The sequence below is a fragment of the Mirounga leonina genome, unplaced genomic scaffold (assembly GCF_011800145.1).
Source record: "Mirounga leonina isolate KUSES-001 unplaced genomic scaffold, KU_Mleo_1.0 Mir_180, whole genome shotgun sequence".
Taxonomy (NCBI): Eukaryota; Metazoa; Chordata; class Mammalia; order Carnivora; family Phocidae; genus Mirounga; species Mirounga leonina.
Genome location: NW_023270469.1, coordinates 35,430,866 through 35,447,255, shown reverse-complemented (window position 1 = coordinate 35,447,255; position 16,390 = coordinate 35,430,866). Strand labels below are relative to the sequence as shown.

Here is a 16,390-nt window from a genome sequence, read left to right as displayed (position 1 = left end):
CAACAGACACATGAAAAGAAGGTCATCATCACTAATCATCAGGGAAATGCAAATTAAAACCACAATGAGATATCACTTTACACCTCCAAAATGGCTAAAATAAAAAACAAGAAAGTATAAGTGTTAGGATGTGGAGACAAAAGAACCCTTGTACTGTTGGTGGGAATGCAAATTGGTGCAGCCACTGTGAAAAGCATTATGGAGGTTCCTCAAAAATGTGAAATAGAATTACCATATCATTCAGTAATTCCTCTACTTGGTATTTAGCCAAAGAAAATGACTACACTAATTCAGCAAGATAGATGCACTCCAGTGTTTACTGTAACACTGGCCACGCCATAGATACAATACCATTGTTTCCGTACCTAGAAATGTTCCAAGTGTCTACTGATTGAGGAATGGATAAAGATGTATATGTGTGTGAGAGACACACACACACACTCACACACTGGAATATTACTCAGCCGTAAAAAAGAATGAAATTTTGCTATTTACAACAACATGGAGGGATATAGAGAGTATAATGCAAAGTAAAATAAGTCAGAGAAAGACAAATTCCATATGACTTTTGCTCATGTGGTATTTAAGAAACAAAACAAATGAACAAAGAAAGAGGCAAACAGAGGCAAAGTAGCAGGTAGAGGGAGAAGGGGAAGCAGGCTCCCCGCTGAGCAAGGAGCCTGATATGGAGCTTTATCCCAGCTTGTCCTGAGCCGAAGGCAGTTGCTGAACCAACTGAGCCTCCCAGGCGCCCCAGAAGAGACATACTTTTAAATGCAGATAACAAACTTGTGGTTGTCAGATGGGTGGAATAGATAAAGGAGACCAAGAGTACTTGATGATCACTGAGTAACATTTGTTGTTGAATCATTATATTGTACACCTGAAACTAATGTAACACTGTATGTTAGTTATACTTCATTTAAAAAAAGAAAAAAGAAATAAAATATTAAGTTAGTCAACAAAAAATAAACGATACTCAAATCCAATCCTTGATTGGATCATACATTAAAAATAAATCCTAAAAGGTATATTTTGAGTATAATTGGATAAATTTGTTATAGTGTATATATTAGATTATTTAGTATCAATATTAAATTCTTTGGGTGTAATAACATTGTTGTATAGGGGAATGTCCTTGTTTTTAAGACATATTTTTGAAATGTATAACGGTGATGATTTTTGTAGTTTCCTTTCAAAAAGTACAGAAAATAAATTATGGAGAATGTAAGCTAATTTTAGTAACTGGGGAATCTAGATGAAGGTTAAAATGTTTATTCATTGTAACATCCTTTTAGTTTTTCTATAGACCTGAAATTTTTCTAAATAAAATTTTGGGGGAATTTTGCTTTAAAAAATATAAGTAGATAGGCCTTTTCCTAGAAAGCTTCAAACATTTGATAGAGAATTTCAGGTCCTTTCTTTGTAGGCATACTGTGTATGTACTAACTCCCTGGATAATTTATCTTCTTATGCATATAAAGCATTACATTTTTTGAATTACCAGCAAGTGAATTGTTTCTCTTTTGGAGAAATGCACACATATTTATCACGGAATTATTAAAGCCCTTCTTACTTTTGCAATATTAAGTCGTGAGGATTTGTTTAGAGAATTTCCATGTAAAATTAATAGAAGTTTTGTTTCTAATTCTACTTGTTAATGGCAATGAAGTCATACAGGTTACATTAGGGAGAATTCCTGAAAAATTAAGCTGTCAATGTTTTATCTTCAGAAACTTACATGTATCTCTTTTTGTTAATGAATGAATAGTATAAAGTTATTAATTTTTAGAAATTGTGGGTAATTTGATTTTTCTCATTGCATTGGTTTCAGTCTTATTAACAATTTCATGAAACCTCACGTTTGGATTTGTGTATGTGTGTACTGAGGGCTCAAAAAGATTTTATGCACATTTATACTTTATACATATGTAAGAGTATAATTTGGTGTTATTTAATTAATTAGATAGTCAATATTTTAGTATTAGAGACAATGAGGTTATTTCTTTGCAAAAATATGCTTTGAAATAGTTTTTTTTTTTTAAAGATTTTATTTATCTATTTGACAGAAACAGAGCGAGAGAGGGAACACAAGCAGGGGGAGAGGGAGAAGGAGGCTCCTGGCTGAGCAGGGAGCCCGATGCGGGGCTCGATCCCAGGACCCTGAAATAGTTTTTTGGATATAATATTTCAGTTCTACTTTATAATTTTGTTTTATTTTCAAGGAGGAAAGAAAAACTGACTAATGTGTTTGACTTTTTAAAATGTCATTTATAGGGGCGCCTGGGTGGTGCAGTCGGTTAAGCGCCTGACTCTTGGTTTTGGCTTTGGTCGTAATCACAGGGTCCTGGGATTGAGCCCTGTATCCGGCTCTGCACTCGGTGTCGAGTCTGCTTGGGATTCTCTCTCCCTCTCCTTTTGCCCCTCCCGCTCATGCTCTTGCTGTCTCTCAAAATTAATTTATTAATTAAAAAAATTAAAAAAATAATAAAATATTTATATATCATGTTGCAGTTCCCAATGTACCACTATTTAAAATTATAACTATATTAAATTATATAACTGTATATTTATTGTAATTAATATAATTATACATATTTATATTTTATTGTTATAATTAGTTTCATTATATATATTTATATTTTTGTTTACATAGTTCAGTTTAAAACTGCTTCTGAACATATTCAGTTATACAAAATCTGTTAAATGAATTTCAATTTTATACTTTATGCTATATTAAAAGATATTATGTAGTGTTTTTTTTATTTTTTGTTTCTAATATAATTTCTAGAAAAAATATGACTTTAAATTAGGGTTCAAATATGGAATTTAGTTTTCTTTACTTTTTATATTTGAGCAGAGTAAGTGATTTTTTGAAAAGAGTATTGACTTGAAAGAGTTTGTGTCGACTGTCTAAATACATATATATATACATATATATATATCTTGGAAAAATGAGAATGAACAGCAGACATTGAGGAGATATCTTTGTAGCAGTGTCCAAGGGAGAGAGAGTAGGAAATCAGCCTATTTCCTTCTAGTGTCAGATTTACAGCTGTTTTAGGAGTTGAGTATAATAGGTGGCCCTAGCTAGTTTTGGTAAACAATCAGGTCTCATGACTATTTCTACCATACAATATTGATTTTATTTTCATTTAAGCTTGTTTATAGGGAAATAATGCACTAATGATAGGATTCAAGTGTCTGGTTTCTTCACTGGTTTGTATTTATAAGTATAAAATTGTAGTTTAGATATAATAGCAAGACTTCATATTGTAGAAATATCTGATCAACACTCACACATAACTTGTGATCAATAAATTCACAGATTAAATTTAAAGTTCTTTCATTTATTCATTTTTTTAAAGTTAAAAGTATTCTTCAGATCATATTAAAACTTGCATTGACATCCACAGAGATTGTTAAAAGAGAGTAGAATATTGCCAGATCCTGGTGGAGAATAGAGGAATTATTTTGGGTCATCAGATTCACTTTACATCTTTGAAAAGGTAATATATATAGATTGGTGGCCTAAATGTTTTTACTCACATGCAACTCTTTTACTTTCTCAGAAGAGAAATATTCTTCTGGTTTCTATTTTATTTGTAGAAGAACGGAGAAATAGGAGAACTTCATACAATAGAAGAACTCTTTATAGTGGGTGATTTATTCTGGAATATTGTTGTTTGGTTAAATGCTTGTTGAAATTAGGGCACAGAATTATTTTAAAGACAGTTTTGGAAAAATTTGATTGTTTTTGTTTTTGTTTTTAGATGAGGTAGGATTTGGAATCAGATTTCATTGAGCTCATTCTACCCAAAGTGTGCTGTTTCCTTCATGTATCAATGCCTGGTCCACTGTTACCTATGTCATAATTTGCCTCTATTAAAACACTTGTGCAGCTCATCAGACAGAAAAATACAGCATAGAGCACAATATTGGTAGTTGTAGTGTAGTGCCTGCATATGAAGGGAGGAATAATGTTCTAATGACAACTTGCTTTTGTCTGACATTGACAGTGCTATGTTAAAATGATCATTATTCCTTCTAGTACTGGTCTGCAGTTGGAAGAGGAGTTAATTATAGTATACTTTTTAAGGAGACAGGTGATGCTTTTTATCAAGTGTGGATGATTGCCAGATATTTCCATTAAGATTTAGTGAAACAATGAATAAGTTACTTTCAATTGCAGTAGTGGGTTAATCTCATTACTTTTTGATCCGTGGTGAAAAATGAACTTAAGGACAGAAGAACATCTAAACCTCGCTTAATAGTTAGATTTTAGCTGTTTTTTTCTTTTTAAAAGCAAACAATATAAACAATCTTTGATTGATTTTATTTTATTTTTAATTAATTAATTAATTAATTTATTCATGAGAGTCAGAGAGAGAGAGAGGCAGAGGCAGAGAGAGAAGCAGGCTCCCCGCCCAGCAGGGAGCCCGATGCGGGACTCGATCCCAGGACCCCGGGATCATGACCTGAGCCGAAGCCAGACGCTTAACCATCTGAGCCACCCAGGCGCCTCTTTGATTGATTTTAAACTAAGACCCAAGAGTATAAAACTGTGCCCAAATACATCATGTGTCATACTGGATGTGTGTTTATTTGAAGACATCCTTAACTAAAGTGCCCACCCTGACATTATTAATCACATGGTAGAGCAAAGAAGGCATATGCCTACCTTAATCTGTGTTGCCTCGAATCCAAGTGGGCATTGCATAACCTAAAGGGATTGATACTAAAAATTGCCTCTACTCTGTAACAGCAAATTAAAAAATCTTTTGGTAGATTTTTCCAATATAGGATATCCTTTAAGTTTCAGCCAAGTCAATGTAGAAATATTGTATGCTATTTCTGAAGCAATTGGCTTACTTCCTTAAAAGAAGGAGAAAGCAACACAAGTTTCATCATAGGATTTTTTTTTTTATTGCAGCATTTCTGCATCTGCTGGGAAAATGGAGTTTCACTGTTACAGAATTAGTAGATGTTGCCAGAACATAGGATTAGTCAGATAGTTAAATACTTAATTACCAAAAGCTCTGCTTCCTTTTCAAATGCATTTCCAATTTGTTTCATGAGTTATCTCTCTCACCCAGGCGCATTGATGATGACAAGGGAAGGACCCATGAGCTGGAGCACTCCGCTATAAAATGTATGAGAGGAATTCTCTACTGCTATATGCGTCAGGCCGATAAGGTAAAACACTGTAGTGTGGACTGGAATTCTCACATCATTCTGAAGGATTAATTTAACCATTATAGCAATAGCATCTTCTGAAGAAGAATGTACTTTCAAAAGGTAAAGCCACATCCTAGGGCTGTCTAGATAGGTTAAAACAGCCTCTACCTTACCAGGTCAGGGTTTGAAATACTGAAATTGAAGAAACACCTTAAGCGAGAGGTGATTGAGAATTGTTATTTAGGCTTAAATTTTGCATCTGGTGTTTGCTTGATAAAGACTCAGTTTCTTAGGAACCTTACAATATCCCTAATTCTAATGAATATTATATTGTTTAAGAAAATCCTTATCAGGGGCGCCTGGGTGGCTCAGTTGGTTAAGCGACTGCCTTCAGCTCAGGTCATGATCCTGGAGTCCCGGGATCAAGCCCCGCATCGGGCTCCCTGCTCGGCGGGAAGCCTCCTTCTCCCTCTCCCACTCCCCCTGCTTGTGTTCCCTCTCTAGCTGTCTCTCTCTCTCTGTCAAATAAATAAATAAAATCTTAAAAAAAAAAAAAAAAAGAAAAATCCTTATCAAAATTCCTTTTGCACATGTGATTGCCCTGACTTAAGTGAACTTCAGTTTATTTTTATTTATTTTTTATTTATCTTTTAGATTTTATTTATTTGTCAGAGAGAGCAAGCATGCTTGCTCACAAGCAGGGGGAATGGCAGGCAGAGGGAGAAGCAGGCTCCCCACCGAACAAGGAGCCAGATAAAGGAATGGATCCCCAGACCCTGGGATCATGACCTGAGCCAAAGGCAGCTGCTTAACTAACTGAGCCACCCAGGCGTCCCTGAACTTCAGCTTAAAAATACTTCATCATTTACATGTAGAAAGGACAGGAATTATTGGCTTAGAAAATAGCATATTTTACAGGGTTATTGTGGAAATTAAAATAATATACATAATAATCAGCAATTATTATGTATTTTATTAAAATAATATACATAATGAAAACTGTAAAACTCTATGCAAATATAATGTGATATTTCTCCAACTTACCTACATCCCTGTGTCCCCAGGTCCTAATATATTGTGTCCATATACATCAGTGAATGTATCATAGATCCCCAAGAGCACCCCCATGTTTGATGATTCATGAGCAAACATGCAAATCAGTAATTATGCATGCAGTTTTGATCACTTAATATTTTGTATGTTTTTATCTTGTGATTATTACATTAAATTTTTGTGATCATACATTTTCTTCTTAAGATCTGTATCTGAAGTCAAAGCTAAAAAAAAAAATTATATTTTGCCCTTAGAATATGGCAACAAGAAAGGGTTACTTGACAGAAAAAGTAGATTTGTTCACCAGAAATGTAACAAACTTATAGATGCCTGCTGAGATTTGACTTTGCAAATCATTATTTGTAAATTATAAAGGTTATTTTATAATTTTATTATTATTCTATAGGTTTTTCATTTGTTGAAATAATATCATTTTGGTATACTTGAATTAAACTAGTATGTCATGTATTTGAAGTAATTGTGATTAAATTTTTTTTTCCTGAGAATTTTACTGTGAGAAGTTTACTGTTTATTTCACATTTATTATTTCATGAACGCCTAATGTCTGTCAATTAACTTTTCTCTTAAGGAAGCATTGTGAGAGCCATGAATTCATGTTTACTAAATAAGCTGACAGACTTAAATTAGTAAAATTGTTTATTAAAAGGAAGGAAATGATGATACAAAAAGTTCCTTGTGGCTTATTTAACCAATTGTTAGTATCCCTTTCTAAATAATCACTCAACCTTACTAACCAGTCTTAACAATTTTTTTTTTTAATTTAAATTTTGTTAGTTAACATACAGTGCCATATTGGATTCTGGAGTAGAATTCAGTGATTCTCACTTACATACAACACCCAGTGCTCATCACAACATGTGCCCTCCTTAATACCCATCACCCATCTAGCCCATCCCCCACCTCCCTCCATAAACCCTCAGTTTGTTCTTTGTCATGAAGAGTCACTTATGGCTTGTTTCCCTTTCTCCTTTTTTTCTTTTTCCCCTTTCCATATGCTCATCTTTTTTTTTTTTTTTTTTTTTCTTAAATTCCACGTATGAGTGAGATCATATGGTATTTGTCTTTCTCTGGCCAATCTTCACAATTATGTTTTCTTTGAATACATCTTGAATGGGACTTAAGATATCTTGAATTTCTTAAATTATAAAGGATTAGCATTTCTTTCCTTTATGTAGTTATGAGGCTAGACAATTAAAATAAGTGAGTTGTAAGGAGGTATGGATTATATTAGGATTAGCTATTTATGCATACCACAAATTATAGGGTTTTACAGATTTTAAAGCAGTTTTTATTGTGATCTTTTTTGTTGTTGTTGTTGTTAGAAAGAGTGCATGCACATGTATGTGATTTGGTGGGGAGTTCAGAGGGAGGGAGAAGAGAGAGAATCTTAAGCAGGGCTGCCTAGCTTGGAGCCTGACACGGAGTTTGATCTCACAACCCTGAGATCATGACCTGAGCTGAAATCAAGAGTAGGACACTTAACTGACTGAGCCACCCAGGCACCCCTGTAATCTTTCTTGGTCCCCATAACTTTCTAGAGTAGGAATGGAGGATATTATAATTCACATATGACTTTGAGGGAAGGACTCTGAGATTAGATTTAACCACACACATCCAGCTCACTGCCTCCTACCAAACCTTCACCTCGTTGATGCTAACAATTTCCTTCATGATTCTACAGCAGTAGGGAATGTTACCGTATTTTAAAATATGAAATATATATCTTTTGCCCTTTTCTTAAAACTAAAGTGAAGCATATTTGTAGTAATCATTTGCTGTTTGACCCTAAGGTTCATCTTCTTTGTCTTCTAAAGTAAAATCATGACATGCTTCTTGACATATTTTTTTGAAAATACTTTATAAAAGAGATATTTTAATTCGTTATACATTTGATTGGATAGAGTTATCCTTGATTAGCAGAATGTACAGCAATCTGATTTCGATTTTTGTCTTGCCACTTATTCATATTAGGGTGTTTTTTGTTTTTTTTTTTACCTCTAAATGTTCATATACCTATTCTCTCATTTACTCTATTTTCTAATACTCCCTAAGGAGAAGCATTCAGAATTTTTTAAAATAAATTTAATGTGCATTTAGTAGTTTGGAAGGCACAGATTTCCTTTATAATGGACTATGAATGTTGCTGTCCCTAGCTATCTACATAAAAGATTTATTCATCTAAAATGTTACTGAGTAGTTTCTAGTTCATGATAAATCATTAAAATTTTATAAAATTTATTCTTCCAGCATTCCCTTATGAGATGATTTTTCATACCTAAATGTTATGTTGGGTTATAAATTAAGAATGGATGATAAAATTCTCACCTTTTCCTAAATGATAAGCTGTTTATTCATAATAATTTAAGTTTCCAGGAAAAAATCTAAATAAAATGCAAGCAGAGAAAACATTAACCTAGATTTTTTTTTTTTTGGTCTAGAAAATTTTGCTTTAATCCTTCTTTATTTTTATTTGCCAGATGCCAGACATATAAAATACTGATTGATGTCCCCTTATATTTGACTGATTTCAAGAGTAGTGGTTCTCTATAATTCACATATAATATGCCCCATTAATTTTTAAAACTTCTATAGTTTGGGTCTTATTTTTTTCTGAAATTTTATATTATTTGTCTGTGAACAGCTATAAGACTCAAAGCATAGTTACATAATTTCCCATTTGAGTATCTTCAATCATTTAATAGTTGCTTTTCCCCTGGCATGATTGAATATAAATTCTCATGCTGGGTACTTGTGTGTCTTGAAGACAAATGACAAACACTGCATTGTCAACTGTAGCAATAACTTTATTAAACTGATAAAACCTTATCCTTTTAGATCTTTATCAAATAGGCAGAATGTATTTTTTTTTATTCTTATGTTAATCCCCATACATTACATCATTAGTTTTAGATGAAGTGTTCCATGATTCATTGTTTGTGCATAACACCCAGTGCTCCATGCAGAATGTGCCCTCCTCAATACCCACCACCAGGCTAACCCACCCTCCCACCTCCCTCCCCTCCAGAACCCTGTTTGTTTTTCAGAGTCCCTCATCTCTCATGGTTCGTCTACCCCTCCGATTTCCCCCGCTTCATTCTTCCCCTCCCGCTACCTTCTTCTTCTTCTTTTTTTTTTTCTTAACATATATTGCATTATTTGTTTCAGAGGTACAGATCTGAGATTCAACAGTCTTGCACAATTCACAGCGCTTACCAGAGCACATACCCTCCCCAGTGTCTATCACCCAGTCACCCCATCCCTCCCACCCCACCCCCACTCCAGCAACCCTCAGTTTGTTTCCTAGAATTAAGAATTCCTCCTATCAGTGAGGTCATATGATACATGTCTTTCTCTGTTTGACTTATTTCACTCAACATAATACCCTCCAGTTCCATCCACGTCGTTGCAAATGGCAAGATCTCATTCCTTTTGATGGCTGCATAATATTCCATTGTATATATATACCACCTCTTCTTTATCCATTTATCTGTCGATGGACATCTTGGCTCTTTCCACAGTTTGGCTATTGTGGACATTGCTGCTCTAAACATCGGGGTACACGTACCCCTTCGGATCCCTACTTTTGTATCTTTGGGGTAAATACCCAGTAGTGCAATTGCTGGATCATAGGGGAGCTCTATTTTCAACTTTTTGAGGAACCTCCATACAGTTTTCCAGAGTGGCTGCACCAGCTTGCATTCCCACCAACAGTGTAGGAGGGTTCCCCTTTCTCCGCATCCCCGCCAACATCTGTCGTTTCCTGACTTGTTAATTTGAGCCATTCTGACTGGTGTGAGGTGGTATCTCATTGAGGTTTTGATTTGGATTTCCCTGATGCCGAGCGATATTGAGCACTTTTTCATGTGTCTGTTGGCCATTTGGATGTCTTCTTTGCAGAAATGTCTGTTCATGTCTTCTGCCCATTTCTTGATTGGATTCTTTGTTCTTCGGGTGTTGAGTTCGATAAGTTCTTTATAGATTTTGGATACTAGCCCTTTATTTGATATCTCATTTGCAAATATCTTCTTCCATTCTGTCGGTTGTCTTTTGGTTTTGTTGACTGTTTCCTTTGCTTTGCAAAAGCTTTTTATCTTGATGAAGTCCCAATAGTTCATTTTTGCCCTTGCTTCCCTTGCCTTTGGCGATGTTTCTAGGAAGAAGTTGCTTCGGCTGAGGTCGCAGAGGTTGCTGCCTGTGTTCTCCTTTAGGATTTGGATGGACTCCTCTCTCACATTGAGGTCTTTCAACCATTTGGAGTCCATTTTTGTGTGTGGTGTAAGGAAATGGTCCAGTTTCATTCTTCTCCATGTGGCTATCCAAATTTCCCAACACCATTTGTTGAAGAGACTGTCTTTGTTCCATTGGACATTCTTTCCTGCTTTGTCAAAGATGAGTTGACCATAGAGTTGAGGGTCCATTTCTGGGCTCTCTATTCTGTTCCATTGATCTATGTGTCTGTTTTTGTGCCAGTACCATACTGTCTTGATGATGACAGCTTTGTAATAGAGCTGGAAGTCCGGAATTGTGATGCCGCCAGCTTTGCTTTTCTTTTTCAAATTCTTCTGGCTATGCGGGGTCTTTTCTGGTTCCATACAAATTTTAGGATGATTTGTTCCATTTCTTTGAAAAAAGTGGATGGTATTTTGATGGGGATTGCATTGAATGTGTAGATTGCTCTAGGTAGCATTGACATCTTCACAATATTTGTTCTTCCAATCCATGAGCATGGAACGTTTTTCCATTTCTTTGTGTCTTCCTCAATTTCTTTCATGAGTATTTTATAGTTTTCTGAGTACAGATCCTTTGTCTCTTTGGTTAGATTTATTCCTAGGTATCTTATGTCTTTGGATGCAATTGTAAATGGGATCGACTCCTTAATTTCTCTTTCTTCTGTCTTGTTGTTGGTGTATAGGAATGCCACTGACTTCTCTGCATGGATTTTATATCCTGCCACTTGACTGAATTCCTGTATGAGTTCTAGCAGTTTTGGGGTGGAGTCTTTTGGGTTTTCCACATAAGGTATCATATCATCTGCAAAGAGTGAGAGTTTGACTTCTTCTTTGCCAATTTGGATGCCTTTGATTTCTTTTTGTTGTCTGATTGCTGTGGCTAGGATTTCCAATACTATGTTGAATAGTAGTGGTGATAGTGGACATCCCTGCCGCGTTCCTGACCTTAGGGGGAAAGCTCTCAGTTGTTCCCCATTGAGAATGATATTTGCTGTAGGTTTTTCATAGATGGCTTTTATGATATTGAGGTATGTACCCTCGATCCCTATACTCTGAAGAGTTTTGATCAAGAAAGGATGCTGTACTTTGTCAAAAGCTTTTTCTGCATCTGTTGAGAGGATCATATGATTCTTGTTCTTTCTTTTGTTAATGTATTGTATCATATTGATTGATTTGCGGATGTTGAACCAACCTTGCCACCCAGGGATAAATCCCACTTGGTCATGGTGAATAATCCCTTTAATGTATTGTTGGATCCTGTTGGCTAGTATTTTGGTGAGAATTTTTGCATCCATGTTCATCAGGGATATTGGTCTGTAATTCTCCTTTTGGATGGGGTCTTTGTCTGGTTTTGGGATCAAGGTAATGCTGGCCTCATAAAATGAGTTTGGAAGTTTTCCTTCCGTTTCTATTTTTTGGAACAATTTCAGAAGAATAGGTATTTATTCTTCTTGAAATGTTTGGTAGAATTCCCCTGGGAAGCCATCTGGCCCTGGGCTTTTGTTTTTTGGGAGATTTTAATGACTGCTTCAATTTCCTTAGTTGTTATAGGTCTGTTCAGGTTTTCTATTTCTTCCTGGTTCAGTTTTGGTAGTTGATACATCTCTAGAAATGCCTCCATTTCTTCCAGGTTATCTTATTTGCTGGCATAGAGTTGCTCCCAATATGTTCTTATAATTGTTTGTATTTCTTTGGTGTTGGTTGTGATCTCTCCTCTTTCATTCATGATTTTGTTGATTTGGGTCATTTCTCTTCTCTTTTTGATAAGTCTGGCCAGGGGTTTATCAATCTTGTTAATTCTTTCAAAAACCAGCTCCTAGTTTCGTTCATCTGTTCTACTGTTCTTTTAGTTTCTATTTCATTGATTTCTGCTCTGATCTTTATTATTTCTCTTCTCCTGCTGGGTTTAGGCTTTCTTTGCTGTTCTTTCTCCAGCTCCTTTAGGTGTAGAGTTAGGTTGTGTACTTGAGACCTTTCTTGTTTCTTGAGGAAGGCTTGTATTGCTATATACCTTCCTCTTAGGACTGCCTTTGCTGCATCCCAAAGATTTTGAATAGTTGTGTTTTCATTTTCATTGGCTTCCATGTATTTTTTTAATTCTTCTTTAATTTCCTGGTTGACCCATTCATTCTTCAGTAGGATGCTCTTTAGCCTCCATGTATTTGAGTTCTTTCCGACTTTCCTCTTGTGATTGACTTCTAGTTTCAAAGCACTGTGGTTTGAAAATAGGCAGGGAATGATCCCAATCTTTGGGTGCCGGTTGAGACCTGATGTATGACCTAGGATGTGATCTATTCTGGAGAATGTTCCATGGGCACTAGAGAAGAATGTGTATTCCGTTGCTTTGGTGTGGAATGTTCTGAATATGTCTGTGAAGTCCATTTGGTCCAGTGTGTCATTTAAAGTCTTTATTTCCTTGTTGATCTTTTCCTTAGACGATCTGTACATTTCAGTGAGGGTGGTGTTAAAGTCCCCCACTATTATTGTATTGTTGTCGATGTGTTTCTTTGCTTTTGTTATTAATTGCCTTATATAATTGGCTGCTCCCATGTTAGGGGCATAGATATTTACAATTGTTAGATCTTCTTGTTGGATAGATCCTTTAAGTAGGATATCATGTCCTTCCTCATCTCTTTTTACAGTCTTTGGTTTAAAATCTAATTTGTCTGATATAAGGATTGCCACCCCAGCTTTCTTTTGGTGTCCATTAGCATGGTAAATGGTTTTCCACCCCCTCACTTTCAATCTGGCGGTGTCTTTGGTTCTAAAATGAGTCTCTTGCAGACAGCATATCGATGGGTCTTGTTTTTTAATCCAGTCTGATAGCCTGTGTCTTTTGATTGGGGCATTTAGCCCATTTACATTCAGGGTAACTATTGAAAGATAGGTATTTAGTGCCATTGTATTGCCTGGAAGGTGACTGTTACCATATATTGTCTGTGTTCCTTTCTGGTCTATGTTGCTTTTAGGCTCTCTCTTTGCTTAGAGGACCCCTTTCAAGATTTCCTGTAGGGCTGGTTTTGTGTTTGCAAATTCCTTTAGTTTTTGTTTGTCCTGGAAGCTTTTTATCTCTCCTTCCATTTTCAATGACAGCCTAGCTGGATATAGTATTCTTGGCTGCCTATTTTTCTCATTTAGTGCTCTGAATATATCCTGCCAGTCCTTTCTGGCCTGCCAGGTCTCTGTGGATAGGTGTGTTGCCAATCTAATGTTTCTACCCTTGTAGGTTACATATCTCTTCCCCCGAGCTGCTTTCAGGATTTTCTCTTTGTCTATGAGACTCGTAAATTTTACTATTAGATGTCGGGGTGTTGCCCTATTTTATTGATTTTGAGAGGGGTTCTCTGTGCTTTCTGGATTTTTATGCCTGTTTCCTTCCCCATATTAGGGAAGTTCTCTGCTATAATTTGCTCCATTATACCTTCTTACCCTCTCTCTCTTTCTTTTTCTTCTGGGATCCCAATTATTCTAATGTTGTTTCATCTTATGGTATCGCTTATATCTCGAATTCTGCCCTCGTGATCCAGTAGTTGTTTATCTCTCTTTTTCTCAGCTTCTTTATTTTCCATCATTTCATCTTCTATATTACTGATTCTCTCTTCTGCCTCATTTATTCTAGCAGTTAGCGCCCCCATTTTTGATTGCACCTCATTAATAGCCTTTTTGATTTCTACTTGGTTGGATTTTAGGTCTTTTACTTCTCCAGAAAGGGTTTCTCTAATAACTTCCATATTTTTTTCAAGCCCAGCTAGTATCTTGAAAGTGATGATTCTGAACTCTAGATCTGACATCGTACTAATATCCATATTGAGTAGGTCCCTGTCAGTCGGTACTACCTCTTGTTCTTTTTGTTGAGGTGATTTTTTCCATCTTGTCATGTTGTGCAGAGGAGGATAGATTAATGAGAGAACAAAATGCTAGCAGAGTAACAACGTCCCCAGAAAATATACTCTAAACAAATCAGAAAAGACCTGAAGCAGTGGGAAACGAAAGGAAAAGTGAGAAAAAAGAAAAAGATAAAGATAAAAACAAAAACAAAACAAAACAAAACAACAACAACAAAAAACCAGAATGTGATCAAATATGATCAGGCTGGTATATAGATTAGTGCCACACACTAGATTTGGGGTGTATTTTGGTCTTTTAGGAGAAAGTGCCTCCCAAAATTTTAAAGAAAGTAAAACTTATATATGTACAAAAATAAGGGTTGATATTATGAATGGATGGAATATGAATGTAAAGATGGAAATTATAAAAAATTTTATAAAAGGAATTGATAAGAAGTTGTTTGAAAAAAGAAAGAAGTGGATTTAAAAAAAGAAAAAAGAAAAAAAAAGGGAGAGGATGTGGTCAGGCAGGGGAATAGAAAACACCATATACTAGAGATTTAGGGTATAATTTAATCTGTTAGAAGAAACTATCTCAAAATTTTAAAGAGAGAAGAACTTATATATATAAGCCAAAAATACGGGTAACAACTATGAAGGGATAGAATATGACTCTAAAAATGAAAAATAAAAATGTTTTTTTTTTTTAAAATGGGATAGATAAGATGTTGGTTGAAAAAGGGAAAAAAAAATTCACAAAGAAAAAAGACTGTTAAAAAAAATTAACTTTGAAAGACTAAAGAATCATGGTAAAAAAGCTATGAATTCTATGTGCAGTATTCCCCTAGCGCTGGAGTTCTGCCGTTCTCATTGATCGGTAAACTTGGTCTTGGCTGGTTGTTCTCGCTGATCTTCTGGGGTGGGGCCTGTTGCCGTGGTTTCCAAATGTCTCTGCCGGAGGCGGAATTGCCCCGCCCTTGCCCCTCCCGGCTAAGTAATCTGCTCGGGTTTGCTCTCTGGGGCTTTTGTTCCCTGCGAGCTTCCTGTACACCTTTGGAGGCAGAGAGTGAAAATGGCGGCCTCCCAATCTCCACCCCGGAGGAGCCGAGAACTCGGGCCCCGCTCCTCAGTGAGCCCCCAGAGAAAAGCCATCAGTTACTCCCGTCTCCGCGGTCTCTGGCTGCACTCCGTGCTCACCCGGCCTGTGACCGCGTATTTCTATCTCTGGCACCCCACCCCGGGTGGAGTCTCCAAACCCAGCAGATCCTTGTGGTGCACTCCTGCATGGCTCCTCCCCGGGGAGGAAGGTGAGTCTCCCTGGATCTGCCGCTTGTTGGGTCCCTGCTGGAGGAGCAGGGGCCCGACTGTGCCGTGGATCACGGTTTATGGCAACCCCGAGCTGAGAGCCCGCGCCCAGGCTCCGCCTTTGCAGCCGGCTTCCCTGCTCCGTTACCTGGGAGCTCTGCCACACTCAGGCACCCCCGGTCTTTCTGTGACCCCGAGGGTCCTGAGACCACACTGTCCCGGAGGGTTCCACCCCCCGCTTAGCCATCAGAGTGACGTCCCTCGGCGGAGCAGACTTTTAGAAGTTCCCATTTTGTGCTCTGCGGTTCTATCACTTGCCAGAAGCGGCGGATGGAGGCCCCTCCCCTGCCGTCTGTCCTCCCGAATGTTGCCTCGGATTCACTTCTCTGCATGTCCTACCTTCCAGAAAGTGGTCGCTTTTCTGTTCAGAGAGTTGTTGCTATTCCTTTCTTTGATCTTCTGTTGGGTTTGTAGGTGTTCAGAATGGTTTGATCCATATCCAGCTGAATTCCTGAGAGGAGACGAAATCCAGGTCTCCTACTCCTCTGCCATCTTGCTCCGCCCCTAGGCAGAATGTATTTTAACTTAACCATATTTTTGTCTCAGAGCCCAGACAACACCTTGAGATAATAGTGTGAAAGGAGTGACCACATTGATTTCTAGTTGTGTCGTCTAAGACTATGGCTGCAGTTTCAGATATTGAGAAGGAATAACCTCACCTTCTCTGAGTTAATACTCGATGGCTTGGTCACTGTATACATAGAAGATATACATCCC

General features: G+C 36.8%; 1 protein-coding gene across 5 annotated transcripts in view; it reads left to right on the top strand.

Annotated features, from left to right (window-relative positions):
• The window catches only part of PHKB (phosphorylase kinase regulatory subunit beta), a 314,667-nt gene that overhangs the window by 70,367 nt on the left and 227,910 nt on the right, over positions 1-16,390 (top strand). For all 5 annotated transcript variants that reach the window (XM_035025274.1, XM_035025277.1, XM_035025278.1 and 2 more), the window contains one exon: positions 5,097-5,196. In XM_035025274.1, coding sequence (XP_034881165.1) covers positions 5,097-5,196 — 100 coding nt within the window. The remainder of the gene's footprint in view (positions 1-5,096; positions 5,197-16,390) is intronic.